This window comes from Poecile atricapillus, chromosome W, assembly GCF_030490865.1.
Source record: "Poecile atricapillus isolate bPoeAtr1 chromosome W, bPoeAtr1.hap1, whole genome shotgun sequence".
In the NCBI taxonomy this organism is placed as follows: Eukaryota; Metazoa; Chordata; class Aves; order Passeriformes; family Paridae; genus Poecile; species Poecile atricapillus.
Window position 1 is genome coordinate 41,495,791 of NC_081288.1, and position 14,702 is coordinate 41,510,492.

Genomic DNA, 14,702 nt, shown 5'->3' on the forward strand with positions numbered 1-14,702 from the left:
AAAAGTTGGGTTTTAGAGTTTTCTAGGAAAAAAAAACCTCTTTAATTTTGAACGTGGAAAATAATTCCTATAACTGAACTTCACTGAGCTTTTAAGAACAAAAATAGCTGTACAAATTGTTCTGTGGAAGAGATCTGTACTGTGAAACTCAGATCCTGAAAACCAGGCCTAAGTCATTCAGTAAGAACTCTGCAATATCTTATTTAGGAATACTTCTGACATGAATAACGCTTCTGTTGAATTCATCTGAATTTTGCAGAAAAATACCTTCTGTGTAAAAATTAGATCTGGATATGGCTCCAGGATCCAGTTTGTTGGTGACACTGATGTTTGCTTTCCAGAAATGTGTGCTGTATTGGCCGGAAAAAAGAGGAATCTATGGGAAGGTTGAAGTTCTTGTCAACAGTGTGCAAGAGTGCAAAAACTACACTGTCCGTCAGCTTACCGTAAAGGTAATTATCTGCATCTGAGAAGTATCATTCATAATGCTCTCTTTTCTTTACTCTTAAATGAAATTAAAGTGGTGGCTTTTTTAAAGGGTATAAACTTTTGCAGGAGGAGCTATGAAGCTGCAAGGTAGGGTTGAGACCACCGTGCTGGAATACTTACTGTATTGCCACTCTGGCAATAGTAGAGACTTCAGAAGAGAGTGCAAGTTTCATTCTCTTGAATTGCATTTGTTTTGGGGCCCTTTTAGCATTGCCAAGGCAAAGTAAAGGGATTTTAGTTAATGACTAAAAAAAGATACGCTGCTCGTATTGTGTGCTGAGTGCAACTATCTGAAAACCTAAAAATACAAGAAGGAAATCTTCATACTTTCCTGGTTCTCACTAAGCATCAATTTTGCAAAATAAGACAGATGTCCCTCTTCCGAGTTAACTCCCCATACTACACTCTCATGCTATCAGATTGACCTGCTACTCATGACAGAGTATTAAAATAAATAATGTATTGGGAAAATTTGCTTAGTGTTTCAGCCTGAGCATTGAGAAGTGAACAGAAGTCATATCATCCAATGCAAATTACCCTAGCCCATATTTAGCCCCTTGCAGAAGTAAGTGTTAGCAGACTGTTGGAGAGAATAACTGAACAAATTCGGATATCTTATTAATCTAGGAGGGCAGTTGTTCTGCATCTTTAACTTCAATATCCTTGTAATTTTAGTATAAGACCCTTATGACAATGACCTTAAAAGGTAGCAATACATGATAATTTAGAAATTCAGAAGCCCATCAAGCTATTCTCTCTAGATGTTGTTGCTGATATATCACAGACTTCTGACAATACAGTCATGAAGTCAGTAGTCAGATGGACAAAACAGAACTTACACAGCTGGAAAAACAGCCAAGTTTTCAGATGCACAAAATCTTCTTACAATTGGGTGTCTGGGAGCACATCGGTTCCATCCACAGTTACATCCTCCAAGTCTAATATAAAAAAAGGTTTAATCTCTCTTAACATTTTTACTGTCTTTTTATCATAACATTGTAAGAAATAAAAAGAATACAATTGTTCATATAAAATATTTGTGTTATTCTCAGCAAGGGAATCAGTCCCACAGTGTGAAGCACTACTGGTACACATCCTGGCCGGACCACAAAACCCCTGACAGCGCTCAGCCTCTCCTGCAGCTCATGCTGGATGTGGAAGAGGACAGGGCAGAATCACCGGGCAGAGGGCCTGTCATTGTGCACTGCAGGTAATTAGCCAGTCCTTAAGTGACTGCCTAAAGCAAGGCTACAGCAAATTGCATCAAATAGGCCTCTTAAATAATGTGTTTGGGGAAGAGCAAAATTACCCATTTCCTCTTCATGCTAATTGACTTTTTTAGTTCATATTTGAGGATATGAGTTTTTAGAGAATTCCCTTGTTAGCAGGTCGCTTCTGAACTGCTCACTATTTCTGCTAATGAACTCTGCTTTCTAAAGACCAGCTGGAAAAATTATTTTCCTTTTGTTTCTTATTTATGATTTGCATACTTTCTTGTCTTGTTGCATGATTGCATACCTAATTCAGATGCAGTGCCTGGTGACCGGTATATTGCAGAGCAAGTCAGTTTTGAAGAGCAAGCATCGGGTCCAAATTTGGAGACCAAAACACATCAATACTACAATTTGTGAACATTTTCACAAAAGCAATTGGTTAGATATTCAAGAGCAAAGTGTTATTCAGTACTCAAGAATAGAGTACTAGTTCTATATATGCACTCTATATACTATGCTGACACAAATTATAATGCCAGAGAATGACCTTCTAATTTAATTCTGTTTTATTGCTTTATATTGACTTATTACCCCATGTTGAAATTTAAATAATAGGAAATAGCACTGTATTTGTTATATTGGTGGAAAGAAGTAGATGAAGCAAAACAAAAAGTAAAAATAAAATCAGTGTTTTCTTACTTGGTTTGTCTCTTAACAGTGATGAAACATCTCTTACAGTTGGGATAATGCTTCTTTTTTTTCCATAAAAATATATTAAATCAGAACTGTTCATCTTGAACAACTTCTTTCCATCTCCATATTTGGAGATTTAGAGAAAAGGAAGACAGATTTGAACCAACCATAATTTTTGAAAACTAGAATTTGATGAATAAGCAACTTTCCCAAATTTTATGCAGCTGTATTTGTCAGAAATTGCAGTTTACCTAACAATGCAGAAATCTGTGGATGTCTATTGAGATTGCCCTTTTTCTCGTATGGATCTTCATTAATGAAGGTCTTCAGAAGAATGGGATGTCTTTCTGAGATGAGTGATATGGCAGTAAGGTCTGTAAACATGGGCAGGAATTTATTAATGATTAAAGAGAGATATCATCCCAGTTGTGATTAAAATTCATAGTTCTTGGTATCAATTAGACTTGAGTCTAATGAGTCACAACTCAGATACCTATATGTTCACTACTCCATGGTTTACAAATCTCACGCTCCATTTTCCAGTCAGTTTCTTCCCTTTTTGTCTGAGTGAGAGGGCTATGAAGATCTGGACCTCAAATTCATGTTTTAACTATTTTCCTCCAATTTTACTGCCATTCAGCATGATAGCCATAAGATGCACTGCATTCCACATTACTTAAGCAAGAGACAGAGTGGGGCAGAGATTCTCAACACTGTTGAGGCTTCAGGGGCAGAAATTGTGCCAAAGTGGCTGTTTCCCAGCAGGCATCAAGAAAACCTGGGAAGCTATGGCACCAAATCCTTCACTATCCTGCATAATCACAGGAGACAGAGTTAACTTCATCAGCATGGGTCTAGGTCCTTTTTGCTTTCATGGTTAGAGATATGGTTAGCAGAACCCCTCTATACTTTGAGGGCTTTAAACATTAAAGCCTACTGAATTTTGTCTTTAGGCTGGCTTCTCCCCCTTTTCAGTGCATATCTCCATCATTTGCATGGACTAGGCCAGAGAATACTCAGATTTTGTAGTGCTAATGAAGCTTGGTTTTCTCACTTGTGTACAATCTGAAAAAATGTAAGCCTCACAATTACCCACAGCTGGACTGCGGGAACAGTGCACACTTTCATTTCCCTCTATGAAAGTGTGCTGAGAAGTCAGCCTTCCTAGACATGCACCCAAGAACTCTGGGTTCTAGCAATTCCATGTTTCATATCTATTTACTGTTTTCCATGTAACTCCCTGATCTGTGAACTTCATTCCCCTATTAAATTTTGCCTTCTTTTCAGCGCTGGTATAGGAAGAACTGGATGTTTTATTGCCACAGCCATTGGTTGTCAGCAGTTAAAGGAAGAGGGAGTTGTAGATGCATTGAGCATTGTCTGCCAGCTACGAGTGGATCGGTGAGTTCCAGAAGAACCACAAATCAGTCAATTTCTGAAGTCATTGCCAAAACGATTTGGTAATGATCAGTAATGATTCTGAAAACATTTTCACAGTTGAATGTTACTTTACATGAAATGGCTGCCATTGCTTTTGCTGACTTTTATGACCACATTAACTGAATATTCAAGGTAACAGTTGTATTTAGGTCCTGAATAAGGAATCATATTGTTTTCTGGGTGAAACTTCCACTGTATGAAATTCCCCTAAAATTACAACCATGTAGTTGCTGGGTACTTGTCCCTTCTCTTTCCCTTCCCATCCACCTAGAACTTTCTGCTTGCTGTCTGCATCATCCCATTAGGACACAGGAGTGGTGAGGCAATCTGGAGACAGGGGATTTTCTTTGAGCCTGGATTGATGAAGAAATTCAGGCTCATTGAGTGTGTAGTTTCTTTGAGCACTGGAGAAAGACAAATCTGGTTCTATTGCTATTTCCTCAGTTGTGCTGGGGATACTTTTGGATTGAATTGACAAATTTACCCAGCCTAAGAAAATACCAAGGCATTTGTTCCAGACTTTTCTGAAGTCAGTTCCCTGACTGAATTCACAGCTTGGGCACAAGAACAGTGTAAGCCAGCATTGTTGCAGAGTGCTTTGTTTTGTGAAACCATGGCTGAAGAGGGATTTGTGTTTTAAAGGAAGATGTGGGTATTGTGCACAATGGAAACTGCTGGTTGGGTTGTACTTTTCTTTCTTATTCTGCTTGGAGAAACAGGATTTTTTATAAAGTAAATAAACAGGATTCTACCAAGAATAGAGGAGTCTCCTCTTTTGCTGTAGGTACCAGATCATATAATCTCCTTGCAAGTATCTTAACTGCTTCTGACATGAATGTCTTCTTTAAATGAAAAAAATTCCTGAGGGTGCAAGTACTGAAACAGAGCTTAGTTCAAAGAGTTAATATATAATTTTTGGTGTTGTGAAGAGCTCTGGAAATGTACTGGAACCGTGAAGTGCAGAAGGACCAGAATCCATATACTTGACTGTGTTTATGGATCATCTCCTCTGCCTTCCTCTCCCATATGGCTTCACTATACTAGACATTGTAATGTGATCTTTACAGGATGACATGAGCCACTTGGAGTGTAAAATTCTCCAAGGGAGTTATTGACCTAAAAATCTCAGCAACAAAATAAGAAGGAATAGCTGAGGGAAAAATGCTTACTCTGTTTTAAATTACCAACTGCAAATTTCCAACCCTCATTTCTGAATATCTGTCTGCCTTATTGAGAAAGGTTTGAAGTGTTCTTCCCCATTTTTTTATTTCTATTATGAGAGAACATTTTCTTATTGCTTTTACAATCCATTATAGAGAAGTGGAAGCAAAGTTTGGTCTCAGCTGCCTCTTTTAATATCCCTATTTCACACATAAAGAAACAACCCAGATTTTCAGCATTATTGACTGACAACACAATTTTATTGAGTGGATCTGCCTAATGAACTTTCTTTTACATATTAGTATCCTAGATAAACTAGGAAAGAGAATGGAAATCTGACCCAAATATAACATTCATAGCAGCAATTTCCATGACACAAAGCTTGTGATAAGAATTGTTAAATATTGTGATTTGTACATTTCTGTACTTTTTCAAGTTTCAGATTATATAGACTACAGAAATCTTGCTTCATATTCTCAGGCATTGCCTGAGACAAAGCGTATGTCTCTGTTTTAATTTTCAAAGACATTTTTCTGGATAAAACTCAGTAACCAAATCCTGTCTTTTATTTTCTTGTTTCTTTTTTTCCAATTGGCCATATTGCAGAATGAATCTCACTGACCTGACAGTTTATAGTCACAATGATTAAGGCAAAGCGTAGCAGCCCTTAAGACTACAGTAGTCACTGCCAGCCCTATCAGATCCTGGGTCCATAAGTGTCACTATTACGTGGACAAAGCTCGATGAGACTGGCCTCCCCTGCTGTCACAGTCCTGACATGGTGGTCATTGGCAAGTGGTGTGTGACACAGGGTCATTACTTGTCTCATGAAACTGGCAAAATGAACTTAAAGCCCACTCGACTTGGCTGCAAGAGCTGGCTGTGGTCATTGTGGTGTTGCACTGCAGTTACCAGCACAGCCAACATTAGCAGTGGGGTACAATTCTGAGCAGAGCAGGATCAGTGCTGAGGCTGTGTTCCTCATTAATGCTGGCCAGTAGCTGAGCTCCAGTTTTTTCTGCGTTCATCAGATTGCCCTCAAAGAAATAAAAAAGGAGAGTTTAGCAGAACAGGATGGTTTTATCTGGCCACCTGGGATCCAGCAACCTGGCTAGGAGGTACACTGAGTATTTTATCCCTGGTATCCTATCTCCACTAGGTTCCTGGACACTCTAGCTTATGCTCAGAGCTGCATCTTCCAAGCACAGGTTACTGATGGAATGAACATACTCAAGGATGTTCACTTTCATGTGGACTTTTTATCACATGGGTCCATGACCACATTTCTACCAAAGTGAATCGAGCAATAGGAAAAAACAAAAATAGCTGACTTCAGGGACTCACAAGTAGTGTTGTAGTGACTTACCAAAACATTCCTATTGCCTAGCATATTCAGTGAAAACCAAATATTCATCCAGACAAATTGCAGATGGTGGCAAAAAGTTATGCTGGAAAGTAGTTTAATTAATAGCCCATGTAGCTCTCCCCGGAAACAGAGTTTTAAATAGCACTTCAACTGGGATTGAGACAGGACAGAGCTTTTTCTAGGTAGGGTATGTCCAGGTTCCACTTCCTTCTTAGATGTTTAGTGTAAGTGGATCTGACCGTAATCATCAGTGCTGAGATGATATGAGAAAATGGACCATCCAGTCAAAATAATTTGCCCAGGATGGAAATGCAGCCATGATCTGTGTGAATTTGTAAAAAGTTAGACCCACAGGTCTGCTCAGCTTGCTTTTTTTCCTAGTTAATTTTTTATATTTTACAACAGAAACAGGAAATGTTTGATGTGAGGCATCTTCAAGACTTACTGTGACATCAAGAAACTTTGCACATTCTTAACCTTAAAGGCACATTCTTGGAATGACATCCGATAACTTTGCTCTTGGCTCCTCAGACAGGATGAAAAGAGTTTCCAGTGTGCGTCAATTCATTGTTTAAGTGTTTTGACTAATGGCCTCAGGTTAAAAAAAAAAATCCCAAACTCTGCATCACATTCATTCTGGAGCAGACTGCATGCAGCTGCACTAGCAGCAAGCCAGGGGGCGGGGTAAAGGACCCTTTATGCACTCGCTACAACCCAAGCCAAGATGGTCACAATCCCTGAGCCCTCAGGACAACAGGGTCTGTTTCTTCCCAGCACCAGCCCAAAGATTCCCAAAGAAGCAGAGAGCCCAGCAGCTCACAGAGTAGCTGGCAGTGCAAGCTGGCAAACAGACGAAGGCTGCACACCCAGAGCTGCTGTAGCTGTGGCTACATCCCTTCTGGGCACTAGGGACATGGGAGAGGAAACCTCCCTCCTTGAGCAAATTTCCTCCTGAAACGCTCTTCCACACAGACATTTCCACAAACCAATGTCTTGGGATCACAGATAACTCCCTGCTATTAAATGTGAGCCATGCATAAGAACAAAGGTAAGAAGGACTTGGGATATTGGTAGATGAAAAATTGGACATGAGCCGGCAGTGTGCACCTGCAGCTCAGAAAGCCAAGTGTATCTTGGCCTGCATCCAAAGCAGCATGGCCAGCAGGTCCAGGGAGGGGATTCTTCCCCTCTGCTCTGTTCTGCTCTGCTCAGCTCAGACCCCACCTGCAGTGCTGCATCCTGATCTGGGGTCCCCAGAACAAAGAAGGCATGGGCCTGCTACAGAGGATCCAGAGAACAGCAATGAAAATGGTCAGAGGGATAGAATGCCTCTCCTGTGAAGAAAGTCTGAGAGAGATGGGGCTGTTCAGCTGGGAGAGGGATCCAGGAACATATTTTTGCTGCCTTTCAGTATAAAAGGGGGCTTATAAGAAAGACAGAGAAAGCCTTTTTACCGGGGTCTGTAGTGATAGGACAAGAGATAATGATTTTAGACTTAGAGTAAATTCAGATTAGATATTGGGAAGAAATTCTTTACTTCCCCATCCCTAGAAGTGTTTAAAGCCAAGTTGGATGGGGCTCTGAGCAACCTGGTCTTAGGGGAAGGTATCCCTGCCCATGGCAGGGGGTTTGGAACTATGTGGTCTTTAAGGTCTCTACCAAACCAAACCATTTTGTGGTACTATGGTTCAATAAATCCCATGTATAATGGCACTGACCGAGGCTAAGTTGTCTGTACCTCTGAATAAGATTTACATGTCCTTAAGATGAGAGAGATATGGATGTTTGCCCATACAAGGTTCAGAAGAAGCATAACCTCTGAATTGTGATTGCTAACACAGGGCAGATGTTGTGGTGCTGGGCTCAGTCCCTGCCAGTCTTACACATGCTTTCTTGGGGGTTTCATGTGTTGCTTCGGCACCAAAGAGGAGAGAGCAAGGATCACCACCACACAGCCTGGTGCAGACAAAATTGTTTTAACCTACCCTTTCTGCTAAGTCCTTCTCCCTGGATACATTCCCTTCCTCCACCCCTTCCACACAGCAGACCTAACCTGGGAAGTGCACTCCCTTAGAGAACATCTTGGGGGAACATTGATGAGGAAGGCAGGGAGGGAAGCTGTTGGGGAAGGGGTTGCGTGGGCAGAACAGGACATAGCAGCAAGGAGGAAGGAAGGAAGGAGACTAAGCTGCACAGAGGACCAGAGCAAAGCCCTCCCATCACCTTTAGTATCTCACTGTGTCTCCAGGCAGGGGACAAGCACAGAGGAAAGTAGCTGAAGGCAAAAGGCAGCCAAGAATTATGAATTTGTGGACGTCTTTGTTGGCAAAGCTACAAGTGCTGCATTTTGGACTGGATGGGACCATTTAAGGGCCTGTGATTTTATTCCTAGGAATAGTATATAATAGCCATGCAGCTCACTAGAAGGTGTTCTATATTTGCCTGAGGTCATCGGAGGAGCACAGACTGTTGGTTACTTGTTTAAAGAAATAGGTATTATTTTAATTACGATTTTCCTGCCATAGCCATTTAACCAGCTGGGTAGCACTGAAGAAAATAAAAAGACCTTGTGGTTGTAGATAACCTTCTCTAAAACTGAAGAACAATACTTGTTGAGGAGGTTTTACCATTTTTCAGATAGCTTGGTATATCAGTACCATATCTGTTGTTAGGGATCTCATGAGATTTTCAGACCTGTTCTTGCAAGATATCTGGCTCCAACCGTGCTCTGGGTCCAAATACCTCAAAAATTTAAATGTTTCAATGAAGATCTAACTGAAGCCAGGTGTGACACATATCTTAATGTCTTCCTTCTCACTGAGGCCATTTAGTCTTTCATCATCCCAAAGGTAACTAGCTGCTCCAGGGTACACTGAGGATGAACCAGGGGCTTGTTTCTAAAAGCAGAATAGCTAGCTTTGAATACCCTGGCAGATGAGATAATAGAAGTGGAATTAAGTAAACTTGAGGCCTTGTTCCGTGAGAAGGGAGACCTCGAGTACCTCAGTATTGACAGAAAGAGGCTCAGTTTAATTTCAGAGCTAAACGGTAACACTTCTATCACACATACCTCCTTCAGGACATCCCCTTCCTACCACACTGCAACCAGCACTGGAGATGTGGGACTTGATCCTCATATTTAGACCTGAAAAATTAATTCTTATCAGGTGATTGTATAAAATGTAGGCATTTAATCCAAGCTGACTGCAACTAGTTCTTTTTATGGTTAGGTTAAACTCTTTTGCATTGTTGGTGGTGAAATGATTCACCACTAAAATTTTGTAGGTGGTGGCTGTTCGGACAGGATGCATTGTAGGCGTTAGAAAGAGGACAGGAAGAGCTGTTCTCTGCACAGGCCATCTGCGGGTCACAGAAGGTTACATTTTTAGTAAAGGACAAAAATGAAAGGCCAGATTCTGTCTACTTTCTTGCTTCATCAATGGTAATGCTGCATCCATGTATCTGGCCTTCCTTACCCAAGTGATTGAGCAAAATTCTCTTTGAATATACTGAATTTGAAAAGTAGGATTTAACACTGTAGATGCCAGATGTTTTCTTCTCTGATTCTTACTCTGATATTAGTGGGAATTCTTCATGTTGGGCATGTGCTGGATGGCATAAGGTGTGAAGTAATTCTGCTCTGACAAAATCTCCCACTTACTCAAGCAAACTGTAAGTCAAAAACTGAGAAAAGGGCTTGTGTCATTTGGTGGTCATGGGGCTGGCAAGAGCTGGAGGGTGTTGCAGTCTTAAGAAATAAGATTTCAATGCAGTGTGCTTCCTTTCCAGGGGTGGAATGGTTCAGACCAGCGAGCAGTATGAATTTGTGCACCATGCACTGAGTCTGTATGAAAGCAGACTTTCTGCAGAAGCTGTCCAGTGAAGCCGAGGAGGGTAAAACTGAATGTCAGTCTCTTGAGGTAATTTATTTCATTACCTACCAGCAGCTTCTTCAAGAAGTTTACTGCAGTGAGAAAGACGGCTTTGAGGCCAACTTCTGAAAGGATTGTGGACGGTTTGGCAAAAGTACAGAGATTGCTGGACCCTTACTATATATGAATGTATTGTGAGCTTCCCAAAAATGATTTATAAAGAAGGTACTGTACTGAAACTGCACATGGATTTTGTGTATGTATCTAAAGGTGGGTTTAATTCTGTAATGCTGATATCTGCCATATGGAATGTATGTGTGTGCTACTGCTGCAGTCAGATGGACATTGGGACTTCTACAGAAGAAATGTTTAACAAGTGTATAAAAGCTTTGACGTTTGCAAACTGTCTTGTGAATGGACTGTCAACTGTACTGTAAAGTGCTATTACTGATTATGTGGTGAGCTTGTTTCTTGGCCACATAACATTCTTGCTGCTAAAATTGCAAGTGTTCAACTATGGATTAAAAATAAAAAGGAGATAAAAAAATTAAAAGTCTTGTTTTTGAAAATATTCAAAAGCAGTTAATATTTTATATGGAAATATATGTTCTTCATACTATTAACTATTAAATGTGTATTTACTGTAGGTCTTACAGAGCAGTTACAGAGCACAATGTCTATTATTCAGTGTGTATGTATTTACCCTGTACTGTTGATTGTCTTAGAAAATGCTTCTTCTACAGACCTGAATCCAGTGTATTTGTAAATTGTGTAAGTCATTCTACTTTTAAAAGAAACTTTGTAGCATATATTAAATGGTAAGGATTTTAACTATTTGTCTGTCTTTTATTATTACAGAAATTTTTGCATATGTTGTTTATCTGCTCTATTTCTTTCAGTAAGAGATAGATGCTTTTAGTGATACTGACTCTTCCATGACAGGTTATACAAGAAAGAAAATGCTGCTATGACTGTTTCCTTTATTGTTCAGTAAAAGTTTGTTTTTAAGAGATATGCGAAGTTGGCATTTTTGGCTTACAGCACTGGGAGGTCTGTTTACAGGGTATAATGAGTTTTTAATGCAGTGATGTTGACTTTGCTTCATACTGCTAATAAATTACCCTTAATATAAAATATTAACTGAAGTCTCTGTTCTTGCCTAGAGTAGTTAATGCACACACACTCTTGTACCCCCATAAACAGTCTCAGCCCAGCACAATTTGGTCAGCCTCCACCATGGCTTCAGACCACTTGGGAACCAATCCAGAAGACACAGGCAATCCTCAACTGACATGGAGCAAGGTGCACCACCTGATGGGAAGGCAAACACAGCATCACTTGATTCCTCACAGGGAGTTTCTGTGAGATCTGGTACAGATGCCAGAGCTTTGCCTCCTCCTCTTCCCCTTCCTCCCCACCCTCCACTTGGCTTTTAGAGCTTTTGGAGTTAGAAATATATTGAGATTTTGCTTGATTGCATATAGTTACAAAAAATACACTTTTTTCCCTGGATAATATAGAATATACTTAGTCAGCACCCTCCAGATGACCTGTAGATTTTTAACAGTTCACAGGCAACAAATTACACAGAAGTATGATCCCCTTTCTTTTAGTCTAAAGAGATTCAATAAATTTTCTTTTAATTTCCCAGGTGCTTGAAAACTTCTCTTTTGCTTGTATTTTTCCAAAATAAACCAACTAGTAAACTGAAGAATCATATAAAAGGACAAAGTGCTGTAAAACCCCCCAAAACAATTGAATAGAAGGAAGTGCTCGTCACTGACTTTTTCCCCCGTGAAGGCACGTTTCCTTCCTAGCCCTCGCTTCACTTATCTGAGGTGGGTTTTTTTAAGAGAAGCATGGGGAGTTGCTAGAGGGAAAATGGAGTCTTTATTTCACGTCCTGATTTCTACCTGTCTTGCCTTGACGTTCTCAGGTAAGTGTCTCTCCTCACTTCCCCTCTGCCGAATTGCTCTTTCTGCCACTGAGCAGAGCCCTCCGGCACAGCCAGTAACTTACTAAAAACGAGTCACCTCTTCTCTGGGCTTCATACCAGAGGAATGAGGGGCAGGGCCAACATAGCCCGTTCTGTTTAGATTCCTTTCCAAAGGAAAATAAACTCTCTTCTTCTATGCTGGAGATATATCTTCTTTTTTTAAGAAGATCTGACAGAAAATCCAGGGTCTGAGTTTTTGGTACAAATGCTTCAGAGGGGATATTCCTGTATTTCATTCATACTATTTGAAACTTCAGAGACAAGAGCTTTCTGTAATGCTTAGAAAATTCCAGGTCTGCAAAAACAGGGGAATGACAACATAAGTTGAGGGAAATAAATGCACATTTGGTGTAGCACTTTGTAACTACTGGGGCTGGAAATGTTTGAGGAACTGAGATTAAAAACAAAGAACAACCTAAACATGATATTTCAGGGAGGCTGCATTTGAAATAACCAGTTCTGTGTTCTGTAACAAGTATGCATTTTGCATTGGTAACTTTCTGGGGGTTTGATTGATGCACTGTAATTTTCTTTATTTGAGTAGCTGGTGTTGATCTTTAAGTGTGGTGACACAGAGAGGTGATCTTACGTGAATTGGAATGGTCACAAAGCTAACAGCTAGAGACATTGGAATAAATCCAGTAAAACAGATGTACTTCCTATCAGTAAAGAACCTCCATTCCTGTAACACAGGCACTGAGAGACACATTGATTTGTGAAAAGCCTCCTATATGTTTCCCTCACAAACATTATGAATTTTACTAAAACAAGTTTTAGGCAGTAAATTATATTTTTAAAAGTCTGTGTTGTGAAACTGAAGCAGAGACTGAGAACTCATGTAGATGTCTGTATGCTTTCCAGCAGGGAAAATGAGGAACTGGTGTTTGAAGTTAATAGTTCTTGGATTTCTTTTATATCCAGTTTAATTTTTTCATATTTTTATATATAATGAAGGTCAAGATAACCTTGCCACAATAGCTTGGGGTTTTGCATTTTCATTATTTCCACTACCAGCACATTATTACATGGGTATTGTGTTTGAAGGGGTGTTTTCAAATAGGTTCAACCTATGGGAAGTTTCATGAAAAGTTCAACACACAAAAAATGGGAAGAGAGATTTATTTGCTGATGTATTTTAAATCATTGAGAATTTGCTTTTTGTCAAGTAAATGTGTAATTTACCATACTTTTCTGGGATTTTCCTTTTCCAGAAGGGTTTCTGATTATCCATGTCCAGAAACAGCAGTGTCTTTCGGAAAAGCAAGGAGTCATTATGGAAAAGTGCAATATGACCAACCTGAACCAGAAGTGGCAGTGGATGGCAGATGACAGGCTCCTCCATGTGAAGTCTGCCCAGTGTCTCAGCATCTCTACGCTCTCTGCTCTGTCGTCTCGCAGCATCATCGTCGACTGTCCCCAGGCAGTCAGGTGGAATTGCCATGAGGATGGGCTCCTGAAGGTGGCCAACAGCTCTCTTTTCCTCACAAAACAAGGTCAGAAGGTAATGGCCAAGCGGAGTAAAAAATACCTTCATACATGGATGCAGCTAAAAGCCAGCGAGACGGGAAAACCTGTTTATGTAAATCTGTGCTCAAAGCAAGGTGAGTTATCCCTTCAAGAAAATATCTGGGAGTTTTGGTAACAAAAATATCTCTGTTATGCTAACTCAAATGTGAAAAAGTATATTTTATTCACAAAGAAGAATGTTTTTCACAGTTGAAAAGCGTTTTGAGAACTATTAAAGAACAGCTGAGATGAGTGCTTTCTCACAACTGGTGGAGTTTTTAAGCCACTTTATATTTTCGGGATGTCTCTCCTTTTGTCTACTCTGAATCTTTGGATCAAATGTGCTTATATGTAATCTCAACTCGCTATCATTGTGTCATTTCCTTTCTCCATTTCTAAACTATGGTTACTGATTCCTAGTACTTTTCAAAAATGTGGATGCAAAGAAATTCTCCCCCCCATTCATTTTATCATACAAATCCAGATTCAATCCATCAAGAGCAAGAAGACATCTGAAAATCAAACACATGCACAATTATTTCTCTTATTAACCTAAATGCGTGATAAGAACAGTGATGGCTTACACATTTACATGTTTACTCTGTAATTTTCCTCTTAGATGCCATATACATGAGAACACTCAAAATCCTGAGAATAATGAACTGACTCAAAAGTCTCAGAAATTCTTGGAATAGTACCTTGAAATGCAAAGGTCCGTGCACATACCTACAGACATGTAGCAGTATATCTGTGTAGTTGTGGGTTTCCATATCCATGGCAAAATGCAAGGTACAGTGGTTTGAATACTGCTTGATAATGCTTTCTTCAATATCCTGTTGTCAATCCTTCCTGGAAATCCTGCTAATACTGTTCTTAGGCACAATTAAGCAGTTCTTCATAGTAAATAGAAAAAACCTACAGACATCTTTTTACTCTTAATTCTTGTCTTTACGGGGTTAAAAAAC

At 39.8% G+C, this 14,702-nt stretch overlaps 2 protein-coding genes across 4 annotated transcripts in view; both read left to right on the plus strand.

Moving 5' to 3' along the window:
- The window catches only part of LOC131592089 (receptor-type tyrosine-protein phosphatase R-like), a 211,443-nt gene extending 200,074 nt beyond the window's left edge, over positions 1 to 11,369 (plus strand). The window contains exons 12-15 of the mRNA XM_058863366.1: positions 342 to 452; positions 1,542 to 1,699; positions 3,684 to 3,797; positions 10,153 to 11,369. Of these exons, the coding sequence (XP_058719349.1) occupies positions 342 to 452; positions 1,542 to 1,699; positions 3,684 to 3,797; positions 10,153 to 10,246 (477 nt within the window). The 3' untranslated portion in view covers positions 10,247 to 11,369. The remainder of the gene's footprint in view (positions 1 to 341; positions 453 to 1,541; positions 1,700 to 3,683; positions 3,798 to 10,152) is intronic.
- A 705-nt stretch (positions 11,370 to 12,074) lies between these two features.
- The window catches only part of LOC131591410 (receptor-type tyrosine-protein phosphatase beta-like), a 78,140-nt gene continuing 75,512 nt past the window's right edge, over positions 12,075 to 14,702 (plus strand). For all 3 annotated transcript variants that reach the window (XM_058862072.1, XM_058862075.1, XM_058862073.1), the window contains exons 1-2: positions 12,075 to 12,171; positions 13,443 to 13,832. In XM_058862072.1, coding sequence (XP_058718055.1) covers positions 12,117 to 12,171; positions 13,443 to 13,832 — 445 coding nt within the window. In that variant the 5' untranslated portion in view covers positions 12,075 to 12,116. The remainder of the gene's footprint in view (positions 12,172 to 13,442; positions 13,833 to 14,702) is intronic.